This window comes from Tauraco erythrolophus, chromosome 7 (assembly GCF_009769465.1).
Source record: "Tauraco erythrolophus isolate bTauEry1 chromosome 7, bTauEry1.pri, whole genome shotgun sequence".
NCBI classification, from domain to species: Eukaryota; Metazoa; Chordata; class Aves; order Musophagiformes; family Musophagidae; genus Tauraco; species Tauraco erythrolophus.
Genome location: NC_141471.1, coordinates 9,719,381 through 9,743,296, shown reverse-complemented (window position 1 = coordinate 9,743,296; position 23,916 = coordinate 9,719,381). Strand labels below are relative to the sequence as shown.

The following is a 23,916-nucleotide window of genomic DNA, read 5'->3' as shown; positions in this document are numbered from 1 at the left end:
AGCACATTGAACATCCAAATAAAAATTGGTCTGACTTTCAAGTCACTGTTTTGCACAATCTGTCTTCCTCTGCAGTGTGCACGCCAGTGGGACTTTCACGGATGTTTACAGTAACGGGTCAGTTGCTGGTGAAGCCAACAGTAAGTGTTACACAATCTGTCCTCGTGTGCTGTTAGAAGGTAGAATGGCATTAAGGTACTTTCTTCTAGAATACTTGCACTTCTGCCTAATTCTCTCTTCAGTTCTTCAGAGTTTGTATAGTCAGTATTTATGTACTTGTTAAAAATTTTTCATATACCACAAAAGCCCGTTTTCTTCCACAGAATAAGTTTTTTTTAAAGTATAGACTTCCTCTGATTTTCTTATTAATATAACTGCTACTAGTATTAATATTTATTGCCAGTATCGCTTGTTATATCTGTTCTGCAAGTGCCTGAAATATGTGGGCTTGCTCTGAGTTCAGGAGCAAAGTATACAAGACCAAAACTAAGGCTGGGTGACAAGCAGGGTACCTGGGGGTACACTGATGTGGGTGAAATGTCAGTAGTCAGCGTCTGTAAGAGCTTCTTATACAAAGATACTCTAGTGTTCTCGTACTGAGTGCTGTGAGGGAAGGGAGAAGCTTGTACCCTGTGCAAGTGCTCTAGTGACTTTGCTGTCATATTTCTTAGTTTGTATTTACTAAAATTTGGGTGCACTTAGGTCTTGCATTCCTTTTCATTAGTCAGTTCAAGTCTGAAAATATGAAGACAATATTTGGTATCTTGTTATCTGTAAGCTTTAAGCTCAAAGCACCTGAAAGTATGGTAGACAGACTTAATTTATGTGGGTTTAGCTTCTAATAGCAATTTATATTTGCTTGAAATATTGGCTTATATGAAAAGTCACTTTTTAATATACTTTCTCAAAATCTGTGGTTATTTTTTTTTAATCAAATTGAGTGTGAAACTTGATAGATTTTTATTTTTTTTTCACTAGGAATGGTTTGCATGATTTTAATATATGTCAGATATACTGTCCCTTCCTCTGTGCCCTAAGTCTCTTTAGATTGAAACTGAACATAAAAGCTTTAACCTGAAATGAAAACTGAACAGAAAGTTTGCTTACAGTAAAGTAGTAGATCTGTAACAGAATGGAATAATCCTTTGTGGAGTTATTTGTATCTGTATTGTAAAGTTATACACTATGTATTTAAAATATCGATGCCTAGAAGCAAACAGACCGGAGTAGATTAGTGCAGTCAGAAAAACAAGTGAGCGATACTCAGTCATTCATGTTTCTGTTCCCAAATACAGATCCTTGAAGACCTGGATGAGCAGATGTATATCATCACTTTAGAGGAAGAAGCAATTCAGAGGAGGCTTAATGGTATGCTTGTTCTGATACTGCTTCAGATACAGTGTTTTTAGTAGTGTGGTTCTGGCTGTGAGTATTGATCTCGCTATTACGCAGCCTCTTTTCTCAAAATAGGAAATTTCAGCATTTTAGTGTGTAACAAGTATGACAGGCTTACATTTCATTGCTCACTGTGTTTTCAAGGTTGGCTCGTGTGTATGTGGTTTGCTTCATTTTTAACACGTTCATCAGCTCTGACATGAATATTCTGAGACTGAGAAAGCAAATTGAGTAGCTGACCAGACCCACCACCCTTACTGCAAAATAGTTCGGTAAATAACTGTACTTTAGCCTTGTCCGAAGAACAATGAACTTATATTAGCAGGAGGCTCAACTTCTTGCATTATGAGATTTGGGTTTGTATTTGGAGGATTTTCTTCTGTTTCAGTTCATTATTATTTAGAATCACAGAATGTTAGGGATTGGAAGGGACCTCAAAGGATCACCTAGTCCAATCCCCCTACCTGAGCAGGACCACCTAGATCAGATCACACAAGAACGCGTCCAGGCGGGTTTTGAATATCTCCAGAGAAGGAGACTCTACAACCTTTCTGGGCAGCCTGTTCCAGTGTTCTGTTCCTTAGGTAATAATTCATTAAACATCAGAGCAGTGCTTTATATTCTAGGAGCTATAATTTAATAATTGCAATAACTTTATTAATTATTAATTATGTTGAATAATTATACAAAATGTTCTAGACTTCTTGTATTTAGCATTACAGTTTTGCACTTCTTGGTAAGGTGTTTCTGGTTTGAAGTATTTCAAAAACAATATGAAGCTTTCGCTTCTAAGAGAAAGAGTATTGCAGGGTGGCAGACACTGATTACGGAAAATGCATGGATTCTATAAACGTGGAAATCATATTGTACAAATTATATTCTGAATTACTTTTAACTGCATGGATAAGCCATCCATCCACAAGGTATGCAATTCCTTCAGATTGGAAAACCAAAGAATATTCATGTCATGACATATCCGTTGTTGTATTGTCTTATGACTTATTTCAGCCTTAATTTTCTTAATTTCCTTCCTTTCTCTCCTTACTCTTCAGTCTTCTGTCATATATCTTAATCTTTTCTTCTTTCAAGTCTCAGTAAGTCTCCTTTTGAAGTTGCTTGGTTAGGGAAAAGCACCTTTGATAACAACAGATCATGGTGGTGGTCTTTATTCCAGCCTTTATAATTTGTGGAGGAGCAGTGACTTTGGTAAAATCAGCCGTGGTGTCAGTTTGAAAGTAATGTTCACCTCTGCTGTGTTGGAAGCTTAGGGTTTTATACTGACACGCGTATGTGTATGGATTCACATACAGACATGCAGAAAGGTGCATGCAGTGAACATCTTTGAAGCTGTGATGGGGTAATTGTAATTGTTCTGTGTGTTTGATGTTCGCTAGCAACTGTAAAATATTTGTTACTGAATGTTTTGTGTTGTCATGGTGATTGTGCTTATGTACAAGAACAGTGATACGGCAAAACGACACAATAGTTATTCAAGTATCTATTAGAAGTAGCGCAGAGTGGCTTCCACTGTCCGGGCGGAGAATGTGACTATTTGCGTGATGATTGTCTGCTGTGGTTCTGTGTGATGTTGTCTATGCAACAGTTCATATTGCAGTTCAGTAATGTCACTTGTGAGGTGGACCTAGTCTGTTTGTAGGCACCTACTAATTGGGTGTGGATTTAGGACATGTGCAGGTGGCTTCTCTAACCACTAGGGAAGAGACTGGGTTCTCTTTCAGCATTAGTATTCAACGTAAGTTGGGACTGCAACCCACCCATGTTCCGTGGAGCTCTCACCAGCCTACTCTTGCGAGGTGAAAGGCGTGGGCCTTAAATGCCCTTTGGCAGGAGAGGGAACTGAATTCTTCTGTTTCGCATGCAGAGGGAATGGTGTTGACACCACCATGTGAAAGAATGCTTGAAAACCCATCATTTGCTGTACAGAGAAAATGAATGGATTTAAGATGAAAAGTACATAAAAGCTAAACTTGTGTATAGCATGTAGGTAGGGGGAAATATGTTATTTTCACAAGAAAGTACTTTGGAAGGTTTTTGTGAGTAATTATTTAAGTAATTTTAAGTGCTAAAGTCATTTACGTGGCAAGGAAACCATCTTCTCTGCCAGAGGTCTTTCTAATACATACAAGTTATGCCAGAAAACCAGATACCATTTTTGCCAGAACTATGAAGACTCATGCTTATCGTGTTGACTGTGTTTTTAAAAGATGTGTACAAATGGAGGTGCGGTGCTAATTAGATCGGTAAATGTAGTGCTGTGATGTGACGTTAGAGGCCATCATCTCAGATTTAACACGCAGATTATTTAAGTATTTTTGTTGCTGTATCGGAGCAGATATGGGAGGCTCCACACTTCCCATGCCACGGCTGTTGCAACTCTTTCACAGTTGTGGTCGTGGAAATACATGTGCTTAAGTAACCCTGCTGGACGCTTTTGCAGTAGAGTCTTCTAAAACATGTATTCCATTTATATGTATAACCAGAAAGCTGAATTTTTATTAAAACTGAAGAGGACCAGAGCACAGGCTTAAGTGGTACGTGGTGATTGTCAGTGCTGATTCCCCCCCCTGCTTTCTGTAGAATAATCTCCATCACACTCCTAGCACTGCTTTGCCCTGTCCTAATTAATGTTTCCTCAGACAATGCCTGGACATAGGAAGGGAGTAACGTGAATCACTGTTCCACTGAACAGGCTGGGTAAAGCCCCTGTTTTCAGAGGAGGAAAAAAGTTCAGCTGTGTGGGCTGGTGCCCTCCTCGATTTGTATAGATGTAATGATTGTGGCAGTGATGCAATTGATAGAGTATTCTGTAAAGCTTTCCATATTTGAAATACATCTGACTGCGAAACTGCGTATCTTCTTTGCGGAAACTAATTTTCTTCCTTCTCAGATGTCGACAGTGTATAACTGAAAATCGGAGGAGGAGGGAGGGGAAAGTTTGATCTTGTTATCTACCCTAGTATTTTTGTCTATTGAAGAGATACTGGGCTTTGGGAAAAATGTTTGTTTCCAGTGTATTATATTTCAGTACCCACATCACTCCTACAGTCGAAGAATAAAGCTGAGACTTTTTTATATTAAAAGAAAAAAGTTGCCTTCAGCTATTAGTTTTCCTGAATCCAAAGAGATGGGTGGGGTAGGATCAAAAATACTTACTTGATCAAAGTTATTGGCTCTGAAGGTATCCTTACCTATGTAAGAAAGATGAAAGGTGTTGTTTTTATTGCACGCTAGTAACAGTGTAATTTTGAACTAATTGGTGTTGAACTGCCAATCACCTAGGGGGAATGCAAATAGATACTCTTACAATTTCCTTTGAGGTACTGAAATCTTATGTCGGGGCTGGAAGAAAAACAGAATAATACCGTTAAATTGACCTTAAATGAGCTGCTTTGTGGCTTTCTTGGAGAATCCCTTCTAACTTTTCATTGCTAGTCCAAACAAGTCTCGTCTACCAATTTGATTTATTGGCTAGACAGCGCTGACATTGAACTTTGTGCGTGTTTGAAATAAAGCTGATGTTATAGGGCTTTTAAGAATTCCGCTGCATCCTTTTCAAATACTCTTTTGACTGATCTGAAACTTTGCCTTCCCCCCTTGTAAAATATCCTTTTGTATAGCAACCTGTTGTTTGGTACTATTTTTAAGGAGGAACTACAACAGCACTTAAATATGATTCAGAATTTCTACTGAAGTGTCTCTTAGGGATCTAATGTGATCATGATGACTTTGTTGGAAAGACTACCATGAACATCAGTGTTTTGAGCTCTGGATTTTTATATTGGGGGAGGAAACAACGTATATCTTGATTAAAGCTTTTCCTCAGAGGCCTCTAAATCAATGGAGAAGAAGAAAATGTCAGATGCTAATTTGAGTTTTCTTAGTTTTTCAGCTGCTTCCATTAAAGTTCTTGAGACTTTTTCCACTGACCTCTATAGCTATCCTTTTTCTCAACTCATAGTAATCAGTCACTCCATAAAACAAAGGTTTTAGACTTTTTTCAGAGGGAATGCATCAGCACAAAAGCTTATTTTTATGATAATTAGATTTTTTAAAAATAACTCTACTTTTTCTAAAAAAACCTAATATTATTTAAAAAACACTGAGAAATTAAACTGACATTCATATAGCAGGTACTTAAGGTGAGTAGAAGTTGTTACAAATGAGGATTTGTAGGTCTTACTGGTTAGTCCTGGCATTTGAGATATTTATATATTTGAAGCCCTGTAAATATTACCACATACACATTGTCATTGATATCAAAGATAAACGTTTAGGCATTGCACAGATGTTATGTTATATGCAAAAATGTGTGCGAAAGAAGCATGCAATTAAACATATAAAAATTAAGTTTTGAAACATTTGGATGCCTCATAGATAATTTGACTGCGTTGAACAAATCAGTGTTAATACTCTGAAATAAAAAGAGCAAAAGTTTAAAAAAAGTCCAAGAAATACTCTTGTATATCTTGATTTTTCTCGTAGGATCTCACTGTGCTGGAATATGAAGAATACAAAGGCTGGATAGGATGAGAAATTTACCTTCTCGTCTTGTACTGAGATTTCTGGATGGATGAGCAGACAACAGAAAATAAGGATATAATGAGACTGGACTATGAAGTAGTGTTAGTGAGCCAGCAGCCTAAGTGCTGTTCAGTTTTTGTAGGCAAATGTTCAAGATATGAGAGAAAAGCTTGGACAAGACTATTATTTAAACACATTTATTAGAATGTGTTTAAAAACAAGTATCTGGAACAGGGTCCTGTTAGAGGGTGAGGCTCAGGGTAGGGAGTGGCCAACAGGTGAAGGGTGTCAGTGTGCATCAAGGAAGAGGATAACAGAGGACTGAGGCTTTATGAAGACCTTGAACTGTCACTGCCACAGAGTGAGATTGTCCTGGAATAGACAGGGAAAATATGAGACCTCTTAACTTATTTTCAGGTGAAATTATTCAGAAATAAAGGGATGCAAGTGGGACAAGGATGAGAGTGGAAAGTGTTTCTGACTTACATATATTTCCAGTTTGTGATTGGAAAGAGTGAAAACTAAAGTAGAAATAATGAGATCAGAACTGAAATAGCAGATCTCTAGTCAGCGTTTCAAAGCTGTATGATTGCTTGAACACTGTGCAGTGCTTGTAGAGGAACTGGAATCAGGGAGAGAAGCCCCAGTGTGCTTGCACTGGAAACGACAGGTGGTTGGAAGAGCATTGGAGGTTGAAGAGAAAAGGATCGGGGGGGGAAATGGACTGGGTTCCCTAGAACCCATGTAAGGATTGGAGGAAGAGTTGTCGAGCAACTTTTAGGCAGAAAACTAGCAAGGGAGAGAAGAATTAATATTATACTTGTCAATTTTCAGCTGGTGTAGAGGAGAGAGTCTGAGGAGTTGCACAACAGTGACATGCATGTGCTGTAAGCTGTAAAAAGGAAAATGAATATGATCTTATGGTGGTTGTGAGGAAGATCTGCTTGTGGTTGTCAGAGGGAGCTCTGCAGCACAGAGAGGCTGACCAAATCAGGCAAACGATACGAGCAGAAGATACATCAACAACTGGGTTTTTTAAAAAGCAGTTGAAGAGTCTCAAAGAAACACCTGCAGTTTAAAGCCACATGTGCTACTGTGATGCTTCCTAAATCTGAAATGTCACAGTGTGTCTGACAATACTCATCCAAAAGAAAATACTGTCTTCTGTTTTAAAAGGTCTGTCTTCAACGGTGGAGTACCAGACAGTAGAGTTGGAACGGGAGCTTGAAAAAGTGAAAAGCAAGAAAACAAATCTAGGTAATAAAGTTTTTTCTACTGTTACATGTGGATTGCAGTTTAATAAATGACCTTAGGATGCTGTGTTTAGCTTGTAGCTAAACTGGTTGATTCCAGTTTGTTCTTAACCGATTTTGTGCATTTGCAGTCCTTTCAAGTTGTCATAGTTTCTGTAAATACATCACACAGAATTATTGCACCCCTCTAACAAACAAACTTAAGTAGGGAGTCTGATTTGGATCTCATTTTTAGGATAATTTTAGAGAAATTGTAACACTCTTGACTTTCTTGCATTGGACTCAACAACATGATCTTTTCATATACAATGATATGATTTGGGATAATCTAAGACATTACTTTCCTCTGGTTTTGAATTATTTCTATAAAAGTCAAACTGTTTAAGAACAGTGAAATAATTCTTAGCAGGTTTGTGTCTCTTAAAACTGAAAAGTGATACTTCTGATAATGGCAGGTGCACAACAGGAATCTCCTTACTTATTCAAAGGCTTGCAGGATTTTGTGTTTATTGGTGTGTTAAGTGCAAAACTAAGACTGTGGTAAGAAAAAGTTGTTGGGTTGTTTTAGACAAACTAGTGATGTCCATTGAGTTAGTCTTGTCTTTCTTGCCTTAAGTTATGAGAGGAAAATACTCTCTAAATATTTGAATTTCCATTCTGTCTCTTTAGGTCTTACTAAAATATACATGTAAACAGCATAATTTAAAATTCAGTATGTTTTAAACTTTGCAGGACTGCTTTATGCTAGGGGAAAAAAACGTTATGGTGAAACATGCCTGTAAATAAGAGAGAAAAATCTACTTCTGTATGTCTCCCCAGCCTTTCTCTAAAGAGGCTTCATGTTTTTGACACTGCTTTGTACAGCTCTTCAGGGTGGATGTTTTTATGAACTGGTTGGTGATGGTTCAAGATAAGATTACTATTGTTACCTGTAGTTATCATGAGCTTATAGATAGCTGAATGATTTTTACTTGTTGCATTCTAAGGTGATCTACAGTATTAAGCTTCTGTTTTTCTCTTCTGAACAGAACGGCGGAAAAAAGCTTCTGCTTGGGAAAGGAATTTAGTCTATCCAGCTGTTATGATATTGCTATTGACTGAGACGGTAATAATTTTTGCTCTTTTTTCTTTTTCCCCAAAAAAAGTTAGAAGAATTCTTCAGTCATTTGGGGAGATAGTTTTGAAATTTTTGAGTGATGTGTCTTTAAGGAACAAACTTGATATTATTTTCTTGACCATTTTAAAAGAACTTAACATTATGAAATCTGATGAGGCTAAATGCATACATTTTTAAAACGTGGAATACTTTGAAATAACAAGACTGTTTCTACTTCTTTACAGTCTATCTCAGTCCTCTTAGTTGCTCTCAACATTCTCTACCTGTTGGTTGATGAGACGGCAATGCCAAAGGGATCAGGGGTAAAGTAAACTTCTCTTACGATTGTTATAACTTTAGTAATGCTTTGGAGTCCTTACAAAAGTGCAAGTGAGAACTTCTGCTTTAATAACATTGAAACTAATGAGCCTCAACCTTCTAGGTTTCAGTCTTGTGCACACATAAACATTTATTACATGTCATGTTATTGCGAGTTCTTAATAAAACTAGTCCAGAACCTTTATGAAGATACAGTGATTCAGTAAAGTAAATCAGTAAGCTGGAGTTTGGATTTTACTCGTCTCCTACTTTTATGAAATGTTCATGAAAAGTCTAGAAATCTTGAATTCAAGAAACTGTTCAACACCAATAAGAAAAGCCTGTCTTGTGTCTGTGTTCCCCTTACAAAACATTTTTTCCTCCTTCACCATAAAAATACTTCGAGAAAGTACAGAACAGCAGATTGAGCAGTAGTGTCTTTAGTCATGAGGAAGGTTTTATTAACTTGGTGTTACTTTCTTCAGCGTGTAGCTGTATATGAGCTTGCAGCACTCTAAGAGATGTTCAGTGGTGATGGACACTGCCTCTGGTCTTGTGAACAGCTAGAAGTGTTGCCTTTTGAGACCTCTTACTTCATTTTCCAAAGTCGTGGAGTATTTATAAAATGCAGCATGGTGGGTAGATGCAGTGTGCGTAAAAGGTCAATCACAATAACGTTTCACTCAAGTTAGCTGGCGCGATTGTGTAGGATGGGAGATGTGCAGGTTGGAACATCAGGATGCGCCTTAAATACTGCGTTGAGAAAAGGCTGTATTTCATGTAAGATGTTAGGGGTTTTGATCCTGGTAAAAGTTATATGAACAGTTGCATGTATCTTACTAAATTATGCAAAATATTTTTCTCCTTGTAGGGGCCTGGAATAGGAAATGCCTCCCTATCCACCTTTGGTTTTGTGGGAGCAGCACTTGAAATCATTTTGATTTTGTATCCTTTCTTTTAGAATTCTGTCTGTTAACAAGTATTCTGTCTAGTTTTCTGGGACACTGGTAATTTACTAAGACACTTGCCTGGAAAGAAGAAAGAGGTCAGTCCTTCTCAAGCACTCGAAGTGTTTTTGTGTCTTTTTTTTTTTCTTTGGTTCTTAAGACTTTTAGGAGACTGCTGAGAACTTGAGTGAAACTTGCATTCCTTGGAGGTTTCTTTTTCCTTGATTCTCACAGCTATCTTATGGTATCCTCTGTCGTCGGCTTCTACAGTCTCCGTTTTTTTGAAAATTTCACTCCCAGGAAGGATGACACAACTATGACAAAGGTAAGGTGAAGTCTGTGATGGGGATGGCCCCCTCCTCTCTTCCTTGCCACCCAAGACAAACTGACTCTTTCAGTTAGTAATTGCCCTGAATGGCTCATTTGCAGTGATCAGTATTTGTTTGTAAGCTGCGTAAACACAAACTCGAAGATTTTCAAAACGCTGAATGAGTGGGAAAAAGGATGTGCTCTGTTTAGTTTGGATGGCATCCATTCACTTGTAGAAAGCCGGGAATAGCAGACCTTGTTAACTAGCTATAGAAAAGCTAGTGAAAGAACTTTTTTCAAAGGAAACGTATTGCTAATGAGTAACTTTGATTGTGCTAACTGTACTTCAGGGACCTTGTTTGAAATCTGAAGAACTTGGTTGCTAGAAGTGATAGGACAAAGTAATTCAAATTTGAATAATTAAACTAAGACTGAGGAGGTCTATTCAGCAACGTTTTGCAGTCTGAGGCTAATTTGACTTCCTACAATTTAGCACTGGCTTCAGAATAACAAATGCTGTTACCTAGAGCGGAGGAACATGCTTAGGTTTTTGGCAAAATATTCCCACAGCTGACAAGGGGAGGTGATCAGTAACCAAGGAACAGATGTTGAATTTAATTATTTTTTCCGATGTGTTTCACTGTTTGTTTGTTTTGTTTGCTTTTTTTGAAGTAATGAGTACACACATTTTTACCATAAACCCTTGGAAGTGAGAAAGTAGGTAAATACATAGAATGGTGATAGTAGCTGGGTAGTAGGGAGTTGGAATGTTCTTAACATTTTCTGTTGTTTGTTTACAGTACACCAGGAATAGCGTAGAAATAAATAGTTGAATGCACAAATACCTACCTACTTTTAAGAAGTTTCTCATTTTTTTCTTTTGAATTCTGATAGAATTAGAGCTGAAGAAAGTGATCCCTTGTGAGAGAAAATTTCAATTACTTTTTATAAAGGCTTCACAAAAACTAGAGTAAAATCTAACAGTTGTGAATTTTTTTGTACTATGTAAAGTAGTCAACAGGCATTCAATTGAAAGGAAGCTCTTTGTTGTAATTTTTTAAATAATGCTAATCCTGCAAGCAGTTACATACATCAGCTTAAGCTTTGTATCAGTCCTCTATTCTGAGCCCATGGAATGGTTCTTTTATAAAAAGTTTGCAGGAATTAAGTAAACAGTTGACGCTTTGCAACATGGTAGTTTTGAATTATTTTGAATCTAAGCATACGTAACATTTTGATTAAAAGCAAGTGATTACATATTTGTGGTGGTGGTTTTTGGTTTTTAAAATTCTTCTCTTGGGTTGTCTTCATCTTGTGTAACACCATATGGAGAAGTGTGACACAAGTAAGCAAGACTAACAATATGTTACTGTAAACTGCTTTAGGTTCAGTTTGAAGAACATAACTTTCAGGAATTCTTTTTCATCTCAACCATTGCTTTTCTTTTTTTTTTTTTTCTTCATAACAATCTCATTCGTAATTTAAATGCTGTTTGTCATTTTCAAACAGATAATTGGAAACTGTGTCTCAATCTTGGTGCTGAGCTCTGCTTTGCCAGTGATGTCAAGGACACTGGGTAAGTGAAATGGAAGTATAAAACACTGTCATAAAGGATGTTTAATTGAGTTTAAAGAAAAAAGAGCAGCCTGTAGCTCTACCTTTCGTAGTATGTATTTAATTTGCCATCACTTTCAGTAGAAGTAGTATGTATGTGCAGCTGCCTTTTCTACAGCAACGTGAGCTGTTGAACTTACATTCTACATACATGAACTGCAGAACATACATTGTAAAAAAAAAAGATGCTAAGCATTTTCTAGAGAATAAATTATTTTAAAAAGGTAGGTCAGATATTGAACTTCTTAAAATAGGACATGGTGAGAAGAATAGACAGAGACTGCTTGTTCAGGGCAGTATAAAATAGTTTCATGTTCATGGTGAACATTCTTAAGTGCTTAATTTTTGTGAAAATCATTTGGGGATTTCAGGTACAAAATTTGAGATAACATTGAGTGTAAGTGGCTTTTTAAAAAACAATTAATGACTCTTAATTTATTAAGTTTTTTTAATCAGCAATGATATCAGGCTACTTTCATTTTCCCTAAAATAATCTACTTGCATTCTTTGTTACTTCAGTTTTCAAATATAAACAATTGGAATCCAGCATAGTAGAACTGAAGAAGTTCTGATTTTATTAAGAACTGGCAGTAGCACTTGAAGTGGATAAACTATTTTAACCTGTTGGAAAGACAAGGTGGTTTGTGTCTTCACTTTGTTTAATTAGGTAATCTTCAACTTGAACTCTTGAAGATAGATTGCAAGGCTATTCCATGTTTAAGTAGTGCAGAATACTTGCAGCTAATGTGAATTTTATTGGGAACATTAAACAGAAAAAACCAAAATCTTCACTTTGGGCTGTATGAGTCTTAAGTACAAGTTTAGGAGTTCAAGCTCAGGCCCAGAGACCAGTAGTGCATAACCAATAATTCTATGGCTGGTTTACTTTTCAACCAGAATACTGTCAAATCAAGAGTAGTTAATATTTTCCAGTAAACTATATTGTATGTTTTCATGCTGTGTATCTCCACAGATGATGAGTTTTATTAGATTTTCTGTATCACTTCCATAGCAAACAAAAAAACCCTGTAATGCGTTTTGGAGAGTTGAATCTTAAAATACACGTTCTAGAGCTCATGTTGTAAAAATCTATAGTAAAACTTCACAAACATGCAAAATAACAATTCAAATATTTTAAGTAGTGCATTTTTAAAATATAGCCAGTATGATAATGATCTAAGGAGTAAAACAGTTCTAGCACTTAGAGCAAGATGTCACATTGAAAAATCAGTGTTTTAGAATGGAATTTTAACATTAGTATTGTGTCCACTAAGATACTGCATTCATCATTTGTTTTAAAAAAATAATGAAATCGTTAATGATCTATGAGATTAACAGTTGATAATAAACGGATTCTGTGGAAGTAAGTATACATGCTGGGTGTATTGTTGTCTCATAGGAAACAGATTAATGGTAAAACTCACTTAAAAAAAAAAAAAAGACTAACAAATGAAATTCCTGAATAGTTTGCCATAGAGATAAATAAAAGAAGGAAAAAGATGGAACAATTAACACACAGCTAACAAATGCACAGTCACAGCTGTCCAAACAGGATTAATGGAGTGTATTGGAGTACAGTGAGTCATGTGGTGCTTTGCAAAAATATCAACATGTGTTGCACTACATGCCACTGCCCTGTGGCACTGAATAGATGAAAAGAAATAAATATGTTAAGCAGATTCACAGTCTTTTCACTTTATTAAAAAAGCGAGTTTCTAGACTCTATGGAAGAGACGAGACTTGATCGTTATGGGAAAGGTAAAGAAGCATAAGTTACCTAATACTTGTACTGACCCTTTTCAAGTTTTAAAAATGGAAATATGAGAATTTTTAAATGTGCTTCATAGCATTCTCATTAAATATGTAAGTGGTGGATGTCTCTCATCTGCCGTTCTTTTGGAACTCCAGGAAAGTTTTTACCAAAATAAGTTATTTTACTAAAATAAGTTGTCTTCTTTTCCATAACTTTTCAGCCTTTTAGTAGTCCTTTTTGAAAATTCCCAGCAGCACCATATTGCTAACCACTGTGAAACAAATTAGGAAGAGAGCACTTAATAGCCAGGTATATAGGAACAAGGAATTGCAAACAAAATTGAATTTTCTAATATACAAAAGTATTCCTAGAATTTGTCTCTTGATTATTATGGTCAAGTAAATAGTGATTGAAAACTTATTTGTATGTTCACTCTCAAAACATAGTAGGTATTTGTTTGTGTGTTTGTTTTTTTTTTAACCTGAACAGTTCTTTTGTATTTGATTGGGTAAATTGTCACCAACTTTATTGGATATGTATTTGTGTCCACTGGAGATGCAGCTTTCTGTTCTGTTACTGAGCAGTCTTTCAAATTGCAGTCTTGGGAATTTTTTTTGTGGGCTGAGTACATAATTCTGTAAGAAAGTCAGCAAAAGCTTTTTAACCGTTTTTTCCTACAAACTTATGAAATGATACTGTGTCAGAGTTTGGTTTTGTGGGGTTTTTTGGTTTGTGGTTTTTTTTTTTTTATTTTTTTTTTCTGATGAGCAGAGCCTTTTTTTATTTGTAAGAGGGAAATGAATGTGCCTTGTGGACAATATTATTTTGCCACCTTCTCTAACAGAAATGTCAGGCTTTGTTTTTGTTTGTCCTCATAATGCCTGCTCCATTGCTACCTATTCTTCTGAACCCCTTTGTGTCAAGGAGTATTTTTGCTTTTCCAAAGAACTCTTTACCCAGTGCTCTACCTGTTTTGTTTCTTTTCCTTTAGAGCCCTGGAAACTCTCTGGATTTTCCTGTAGCTCTGCAATCTGACTAAAACACTCTGCTTCTTTGAAACTATTCTTAAGGACACTGTCTGTTTGGCTTCACGTGTGAAAGAAACCGTGTATTATCCCTCATCTGTTTACTGGTTGATTCAGTCAGCCAGTTTCTTCTTCTTGTGCTAAGACCTTCTGTGCTTTTTTCATACTTCTCCCTGCTTCTCTTGATATTTTGATCAGCTTCAGTAATTTTAAATTTTTTTTTTGCTTTATCCTTTGAAAATTCTTCTTTTAATTTTCTTCATTTTTGGCATGTTTTTCTTAAATACTAAATTTGATTCCCCTATTTTTTTATTAAATTGACTGATGCTGGGTGCAAGAAGCATGTGTACCTTTTAACATGGCGATAGCTGGCTGTAAGCCTTGGGTGTGAAGGTACGATGAGATTCCTAAGTGCCAGGCTTACCCTCGAAAGTAACTGACCTTTACTTCTGCTCTGTCTCTCTTCATTTATTATCACCGTTGAAGTCAAAGTTCTTAAAAGCCCCCAACCCCTTTTAAAATGATAGAAAACTCACTTCCACGAAATTCAGAGCCAGGGTTATTTTCTGATTGTCTGGTTTTCTGCAACCATTTTAGTTATGGGGCGAGGTACGCTTCCTTCCTTCGCACGGTTGGTCTCAACTGTGAGAGTGCACGTCGCTGTGACATCATCTGTGCCAAAAGCTTTTCTGGGAATATAATGGCTCATCAATCCTAGACAACTGTTATTTGGGTATCTCAATATTCAGCCCTTTATTCAGTGCAGTCCTTGATGTAGACCTGGTGAAGGAACAACGTATGGTTCTTCCTCTTCTGCCTGCTGGGATGGACCCTATAGCTTGTAGACATTTCCATGTTTTGGAAAAATATTGCTCGCTTGGCTTTAGTGATTAACTCGCCTTTGATCAGCACAAAGCCGAGTGGCAGCGTTAAGAGGTCCACGGTGAAGACCTGTCAGCGCTGTCTTTCAGCCAAACTCTTTTCCTTCTCTGCAGATGCTCTGTGGCTGTAGTGGTGGGCAGATCTAGCAGAAAAACTGCAGTTGGAAGGATGTCTTTAAGCTTTGGTGTCAAAAGCTGTGGCTCTGAAAAAAAACACTTACAAAGGCTTAGTGTTTACTGGAAGATGTTGTGGCTGTCATGGGAAGGCGTTTTGCTTCCTGTATGTTTTAATGAGAAAGCTCATGGGACATTTCATCCTTTTCTGGAATAGATAAGGATTTCATATAAACTAAGATTTCAAGCAGTTTTCATGCTAATACTGTGGTGTTTTTTTTTCCTAGTTATACTTATTGAAATTATAAAAGCAGGATTATTTTCTAGAATAAACAATTTACTTCATCTCATGTTATTCAAGCATTTGACTAGGAAACTTCAGAAACATTTTGATTGATAAGTGTGTCTTACGTTTTTATAGTGGTCAGTGAAGGGGAAAATGAGCTTGAGAACACTGTCTTGTGTGTTTAACCATGCGTCTTACAGTGTGTTGTTCGAAAGAATTTCACTTCCATATGTAGAAATTAATAGAATGAAATTTTTATGTTTCTTTAAAAAAATGTAATCAAGATTTTGATGTAAATCTTAAATGCAATTTTAACAGGAATCACCAGATTTGATCTGCTTGGAGACTTCGGAAGGTTTAACTGGCTGGGAAACTTCTATATTGTATTATCTTACAACTTGCTCTTTGCTATCATGACAACATTATGTCTGGTCAGAAAGTTCACTTCTGCTGTGCGAGAAGAGCTCCTGAAGGCATTAGGTAATACGGCACTGAGACTTTGGCTTGTAGTTGAACGTTTCCTTTCTCCAGCATTGATACCTTCATGTGCTACTGTTAGAGTTGTGTTACAAGTCACAGAAAACTTTTTTTTTGTGGTTTCTGTAAGTTAAGGTGAAACTGCAGAAGTTTATATAAGTTAAGGTGAAACTGCAGAACTTGTGTTATTTTTTTGAAGAGTCGAGAGCTGAGGTACAACGTTGATCTTAATGATATGTCTATGTGATGTATCTAACTGCAGTGATCTGCAGTATTGAGCAATTATTCCAAAATAAAACTTCAACTTGTGTGTGAGTTGGCTTTTTTATTTCTTGTTTAAAGCAACTTACTAATTCCCTAAAAATAGTTTAGTGGAAGTCTTAGCTGCTTTGTTGTGATGCTTTTTTTTTTTTTTTTGAGCACTACACGTTCAGAAAATCTTTGTGCAGAATGTACAGAATCTTAATAACTTGATATCATCTAAATTTTGATCAAATTGTGCATTCATATTTCTTGGCCATAGTAGAAGGGCTTAAAACATATTTGATACTAAGAGGGTAAAATGTACATATTTAGTAATTGTGTCGTTACTACATCTTATCTTTATTAATTAATGAATGCCTGCTTCTTTAGAACCCTAGAGTAGTGTTTGCTTAAATTGAGAGGACTAATGGTGAAACTTCAGTGTTCGCTTATAACTGCACATTCAGTTTGTACTGTCTAAAAGATACTTACGTTCCTTTTCACCCATTACTGCTCTCCAGAGCTGTGACCCTGGGTAAACAAAATCCAAGTGCTTCCCAGAGCACACCTCTACTGGTGGCAAGTAAAAATCAGACCTACTAAATAGGGAAATATAAAATGACTGATAGTGTAGGATTGAAACACTACACTAAATTGACTTGATAGGAGACTTCAGAGAGAAACTCTAGCAAGCAAGGAAGGACTGACATCATGCCTCTTGTGAATAAAATATGATTAAATTTACCATCTTTCCCCACTCTCCCCCACAAAAGAGTAGTTTAACTACTCGTGGCGGTCTGGCGAGGTCCCCGATGACTGGAAGAGAGGGAACATAACCCCCATCTTTAAAAAAGGGAACAAGGAGGACCCAGGCAACTACAGGCCGGTCAGCCTCACCTCTGTGCCTGGCAAGGTCATGGAGCAGATTCTCCTGGGAACCATGCTAAGGCACATGGAGAGCAAGGAGGTGGTGGGTGACAGCCAGCATGGCTTCACCAAAGGCAGATCGTGCCTGACCAACTTGGTGGCCTTTTATGATGGGGTGACAGCATCGGTGGACAAGGGTCGACCAATGGATATCATCCACCTGGACTTGTGCAAAGCTTTTGACACTGTCCCGCACGACATTCTTCTCTCTAAACTAGAGAGGCATGGGTTTGATGGATGGACCACTCGGTGGATAAGGAATTGGCTCAATGGCCGCACTCAGAGAGTAGTGGTCAACAGCTCGATGTCCAAGTGGAGACCGGTCACGAGTGGTGTCCCTCAGGGGTCCGTGTTGGGCCCGGCCCTCTTCAACATCTTTGTCGGTGACGTGGACAGTGGCATGGAGTGCACCCTCAGCAAGTTCGCCGATGACACCAAGCTGTGTGGTGCCGTCGACACGCTGGAAGGGAGGGATGCCATCCAGAGGGACCTCGACAGGCTGGAGAGGTGGGCCCGTGCCAGCCTCATGAAGTTCAACCAGGCCAAGTGCAAGGTCCTACATCTGGGTCATGGCAATCCCAGGCACAAATACAGGCTGGGCGGAGAATGGATCGAGAGCAGCCCTGAGGAGAAGGACTTGGGAGTACTGGTGGACGAGAAGCTCAATATGAGCCGGCAATGTGCTCTTGCGGCCCAGAAGGCCAACCGCGTCCTGGGCTGCATCAAGAGGAGCATGGCCAGCAGGTCGAGAGAGGTGATTCTCCCCCTCTACTCTGCCCTCGTGAGACCTCACCTGAAGTACTGCGTCCAGTTCTGGAGCCCCCAACACAAGAAGGACATGGACCAGCTGGAGAGGGTCCAGAGGAGGGCCACGAAGATGATAAGAGGGCTGGAGCACCTTTCCTATGAGGACAGGCTGAAAGAGTTGGGGCTGTTCAGCCTGGAGAAGAGGAGGCTCCGGGGTGACCTTATAGCGGTCTTCCAGTACCTCAAGGGAGCCTACAAGAAAGATGGGGAGAGGCTGTTCAGGAGGGCCTGTTGTGATAGGACAAGGGGTAATGGTTTTAAAATAGAGGGAGGTAGATTCAGGTTGGATATTGGGAAAAAATTTTTTACCATGAGAGTGGTAGAACACTGGAACAGGTTGCCCAGAGAGGTGGTGGATGCTCCATCCCTGGAGACATTCAAGGCCGGGTTGGACGAGGCCCTGAGCAACCTGATCTAGTTGGAGATATCCCTGTTTGTTGCAGGGGGGTTGGACTAGATGACCTTTGAAGGTCCCTTCCAGCCCTAACCATTCTATGATTCTATGAACTACTTGCCTGGGCAGGACGGAAGACTTCAGTTAGCACTTGTAGTGGAGAACCATGCAATAAGAACAAACAGTAGGAAACGGAGATAGATAAACTAGTAATAACGTAGGCCTGAAAATATTAGACACATAAACAGTTTAGAGAGGTGATGTGGTCATCACTAATCATCTTAAGATCAGCAATGGATGCTTTTCAGAAAGATATGATAGTTTAAAATACATACTTCAGGTAATTATTTTGGTCTTTGTAAGTAGACAGAGTACAGGATTGCAAGTCTTTCTCAGTTGTTAACACCTAAGCCTGACTTAAGCAGTGTGAAGTTAGGCTTCTCTTGCTTCCATGCTTTGTCAAAGCAGAAGCCCACTGAAATGGCCTTTTCTCGCTTAAAACGCAACTGAGGGAACTTCCTAGAAGGAATTCTTACCTGAGCTAGAACGTCAGTTCTGGTCTTCACCAAATGTGAAGTCCAGTTTGGTTTGTATGTATTCTTTTGAACAGCTGCATACAGGAAACATGGAAGAATCTCAGTTTTTCTTTCTTGCGTAATGTTTTGCAGGTTTAGATAAACTTCATCTGTCAAACAATCCAAGAGACTCGGAGACAAAGCCGTCTGCAAATGGGCATCAGAAAACACTGTGATGAGCAATCACCTGCAATCAACAGAGCTGAAAACATCAACCTCATGGCATTCCTGTCATCTCATCAGCATTTTTATATTGATTTAATTTGTTGATAATTTGGGTCCAACCTTGTCTCATTTTTTGATGCTGTGTGCTTCTGAGGAAGTTAAGTATATCAGATTCTTCTCTTTCCAGTGAACCAGTGAACTTTTGGTCTGCTTGTTTATTTCCCAGTAAGTTAATGCAGGAGGTGCCTTGAAGACTGGAAGCTGAAGAGAATAATGCATTCCTTTTTATTTGTTGACAGTTTCATATCTTTAAACATAAACCTGCTACCATTTGAATGCACAGTACCTCCTGTGTTATACAGACACAGCTATAAAGAATAACTTTGGGACTTGGTTAAAAAAAAAGAAAAAAAAGAAAAAAGAAGATGCACTTGAAGCCCTAGATGACCCTTACTGGAAACGTAAACTACCTGGAGTAGGTATCTTTGACAGTAAATACACAGTTCCACTAAGAGCATGTTAAAAATGACAAGTTACTGATAGGAATCACAATCTTTTTCGTGCTGGATACAGTAGGCTGTTGGTAGCCCAATGTCACGAAGCTTCCTCGGAAAGCCAGCGTTTTCGGCTTTTTGTTCTGAGCTGTAAGTGCCAGGTTGCTGTACTGGTAGCCAGACAATGCCTCATCGAATAGAGCGAAGTACAAGATGAAGATTAACGTCAGTGTTAAATCTGAGCCTCGTATGCATTGTAAAAAGCTGTGTAGACCCCCCGTCACGGCTCCTGCAGTTGTGTAAGCTGTTGTGCCGTGGAGGGCACTTACCCTACCAAGTACATCCCTGTAAATTTCTTTATGATCTACTGTGTATAAGCAGTACTTGTAATCAATGCAAGTAGCACAGGCCTAGGAGGCTGCAATTGCAGTGTTTTTACAATCTTCTTTAATTTGAAGTAAATTATTTCTCTGGATTTATACTATAGTTACCAGGATTTCTGTTCCGTGGCATAATCGGTATCTTTCACTAGCCTGTTTTTTAACATTCACATGAACATGTACATAGGCCTGTATGTGTAGATATGGTCCATGACATCCTGAGCTTCTAGAGGTGACCACGTAGGTGGCTTGGCAAGTAAAACTGCTGTGTTCAGTCTTGGTAGTATGAATTTCTGTGGCGTTACAGTTTAACTGCTCAGAGGCCTTAGATTCAGGATGGCATTGGTGGGTGGTAACGTCCTTTTTCTTGGCATTACTGCAGCCGTAGGAATCCTTCAAGCAATTTATAATAAAGAAAAAAAACCCACCAACCAAAACCCAAGTAAGTATTCCAGATCTGGTTGCCCTTTTGTCCTGCTCTGCCACAAGTAATCTCCATACAGGTTGGAATGAGGACACCTTTGGTGTGTGCCCATTATGCCGCAAGTCAGATGACGTTCCTGTTGATGTCCTGTTTCTGTAAAACAAGTATGTCTGTCTGCAGTTTGAGGTCTCACACATGATCAAGCGGTGGCAGTGAGCTCTGCAGTGTGGTTCTGAAGTTAGATAAACCTTGTGTCAGAAACCCTTTGGCTGTTCTGAGATGACTGCTCTGGGCTGTAGACCTTATTGCTGTGTGTGTGTGAATGTGAGCTTTTCTTTTTCCTCTGGAGTACTTCAAAAATCAAGCTCCAGTGTACACAAGGATTTCTCAGTTTTTTCGTAGGCTGCTTTTTCTGACTTGAACTGAGGCATAATGTAAATATTGCTGTAGCAAATATGTTACTAGAGAGTTATTTTTTTTTTTAGCGTGATTAGTATAGATTCAAGGCTTATTAAACTGACTATTGATGTGTTGTACTGAGTCCTGGAAGACCTAAAGTAAAATTGCTTGATTTCACTAAGATTTACAAGCATCTTTTCTGTTGTTTGAATTTAATGCTGACATTTTAGTGAGAGATCTTTGTTTGAATCAAAGTTCTGCAACCAAGAACAGAAAGCTGTAATTAAAAGTTGTTTTAAAATGTGTTTACATTTAAAATATTGGAAGATTTATTAGTTAGGGGTGTCATTCAGGTATTCTCAGAGCTTGTAGCCTTAAATATTAGCATTATAGTTAAAAATAACTGAAATGTATCCGCTTGTCCATGCAAGTGATTGCGTGACCAAAATTGTCCTCATGTCTTAATGGAGCTGGTGAATTGTGGTGTGTGAGGCTAGTTAGCTTTATGAATATATTTCTGTTACAACTTTAAGACAGTTATTTAAATATACTCTGTGAAACTGAAGAAATGAATTTAAGGAATAAATCTAGGGAATGTGAACCAGCATAGGTCTTGCTCTTCATGCTTTTGGAGAGATGTTTGTCCTGGCATCAGTGACCCAAGAACATAGAAGATGATGGGATTATGATGTGTAGGCGGTTTCCGAAAGTGAATTGGGCAGTTACTTAAATTGAGCAGAGACAGTTCCTGCTGATATGCACCCGAGATTCAGGCAAGACTTGAAAATTCTCTTTTAAAACAAACGTTAACAGCCTCGCCTGTTCCCACCTGGAACAGGTGGGATTCTGCGATCACAGATGTGTGGGTTAAGGCTACGTTAGTGAAGCTTTTACACTGAAATATGGAGGATGGTTAAGACCCTGTGTAGTTTCCAAGGTGGAGGAGAAATTCAGAACTACCCTGTGTAATTAGCGACAGTGTTTTGTTTTAAAATTAGCTGTTTATGTTGTGACACTGTCCACATTAAAATATGCCTTTGGCCTCGAAAATGACGTGCTTGTGCAAAACTTCCTTACAGATACAGTGCTTCTTTCAGATATACTGTGTGTGAGATACAGGTCACCATACACTTTTCACAGAAGCATACGGTCACTTAAATACATGCAACTGGTAATTCATTAATGGATATTGACGATACATTCCTAGTATTTTGACTCATGTAGAGTCAGGTGGTCTATACCTTCAAGGTATATACAGCTGATCTTAGTAACATGAACATCTGCCTCACTTCTTACGAGGCAAAAAGCACATAGATGCTTCCATCTTTAACTAGGTACTACACAAGACCAAAAAAATAGATGTAAACTTAAGCGTTTTAAGTTAGCCATTTCTTGGCTTTATTCTGTGTAGGTAGCACAGTATTAAATGCAGCGGCAGAACTGTAATATTGTGGCATTTCTAACCATAAAGCACACATATATATCACTTTAAGCTAAAAAATAGTAGTATCGGTTCCTGTGCAAGGAACAGTTTTTGCATTCATAGAAAGATTTGTTTACTGTCTGTAATGTGATGTTTATCTTTGGCCCTGTTCCTCTGATACCTTTTACTCTGTTGACTGTTTAGTGTCATGGAAATTAAAGGATTTGACGAGTTGTTTTCCTTGCCTGCTTGCAAAGTGCCCCCTCGAGTACCACGGAGGCCTGGCTGTGTGCCGCAGTGGGCCGGCACAGACAGGAGCTCCTGCAGCCGTGTGCTTCGTGGGGTGAGCACACGAGCGGGTGCTGCAGAGCGACGCGTGCTCCAGTATGTCACTGGGAGTGACGAGTGCGAAGGGGGCTGCAGCCCGTGACTGTCCCACCAGGTCTCTCTTCCTTGCCCATGTCTCTGTAGCAGGTGATGCTCCTTCACGTGTTGTGCCCACTGCTGTGCAGTAGAGACAAGACAGCCCTTTTCTTAAAGAATTTACAATCTAAAATAGAAAGGAATAAGGTAGAAACAAAGAGCAATTGGCCTCTTCATGCATGTGACTTTGCTTTAATTTTCTAGGAATGTTCTAGGTTTGCTTTCTTTTCCTCCTCTTCCAGAAGCGTGATGGGCTCAGGCAGTGTACCTACAGCAGCTGAGCCGTATCGTTAGGGGACTAGTATCTGTAATTTTGAAATACCAAATACAGGAAGACAGCTGAATCCTGGTGGTTTATGGATACTCTGATTTTTTTAAAACAGCAATTTTTTTAACCTAGGTAAAGTCATTTAACCAGAGACAGTACACTAAGGCCGTGTTAATAACCTCTTTAAAAAGAAATGCGCTCAGTTTTGTTTAAAAGAAGTGTTGATGTGAACTGTGAACCTTTAAATGCTTTAAGGAACTAAGATCCCCTACCCCTTAGTGTTAGCATTTTTGTTATTTTAGTGCTGACTTGAGACAATATTGCATACACCAGCTTCCCTCCCCACCCTGTATATTCAGGAGCTGAAATCTTGAGCTCCTGAATATGGAATTTTCTGTTGGTAAACTGGCAAGTTATTTCAGTCTCATGAACAGCACTGGAACTTTACAAAACCAGTGCTTTTGAATTCATCTCATTCAGGGAGAGCAATCTAAGCCAACAGCCACCACCCAGATGGTGATAACTTCTGCCACCTTTTTCTACCTTGCCCAGTGCCCTTACCTCAGGCAAACAGTCTCCGACGCTGTCGTAAAGAGTTGTGATGCTCCATTTCTGTTCCAGGTGTGAGGAGATCAGCCCATGGTTTGTCCATCTGCTACACACGGTTGTAGGTGATGAACTGGGTGACTCTTGAGATTGCAGACTCGCAGGGTTTGCAGGCGATAGCTGTGCATGTTCTCGAACTGTACCTTTTCGCTTTCAGCTCTGTGTTGTTGGGACTAAGAAGGCATTCAGGATTTTCTGCTTGTACGTTTCTCTGCAGGCCATTCTGTGTTTGAATGGCTTCTTGCTGCCTCAAGAATGCTGCATGGTTCTGAATAGAACCATGTCCCCCCCAGACCACATCCAGAGAGGATCTCTTACAAGTTTCATTTTAGCAATTAAAGCTTGACAATATCGACCAGAATCTTAGGAAGACAATAC

At 38.7% G+C, this 23,916-nt stretch overlaps 2 protein-coding genes across 5 annotated transcripts in view; one reads left to right on the top strand and one right to left on the bottom strand.

Annotated features, from left to right (window-relative positions):
* The window catches only part of LMBR1 (limb development membrane protein 1), an 81,655-nt gene extending 61,554 nt beyond the window's left edge, over positions 1-20,101 (top strand). For 3 of the 4 annotated variants that reach the window (XM_086614366.1, XM_086614364.1, XM_086614367.1), the window contains 10 exons: positions 76-140; positions 1,296-1,368; positions 7,114-7,194; positions 8,219-8,295; positions 8,532-8,609; positions 9,476-9,549; positions 9,786-9,876; positions 11,370-11,436; positions 15,852-16,013; positions 19,050-20,101. In XM_086614366.1, coding sequence (XP_086470492.1) covers positions 76-140; positions 1,296-1,368; positions 7,114-7,194; positions 8,219-8,295; positions 8,532-8,609; positions 9,476-9,549; positions 9,786-9,876; positions 11,370-11,436; positions 15,852-16,013; positions 19,050-19,132 — 851 coding nt within the window. In that variant the 3' untranslated portion in view covers positions 19,133-20,101. The remainder of the gene's footprint in view (positions 1-75; positions 141-1,295; positions 1,369-7,113; positions 7,195-8,218; positions 8,296-8,531; positions 8,610-9,475; positions 9,550-9,785; positions 9,877-11,369; positions 11,437-15,851; positions 16,014-19,049) is intronic. The other variant, XM_086614365.1, reaches the window with a different exon arrangement.
* RNF32 (ring finger protein 32) overlaps positions 20,092-23,916 on the bottom strand; it is a 128,336-nt gene continuing 124,511 nt past the window's right edge. The window contains 1 exon segment of the mRNA XM_086614842.1: positions 20,092-20,388. Within this exon segment, the coding sequence (XP_086470968.1) occupies positions 20,092-20,388 (297 nt within the window).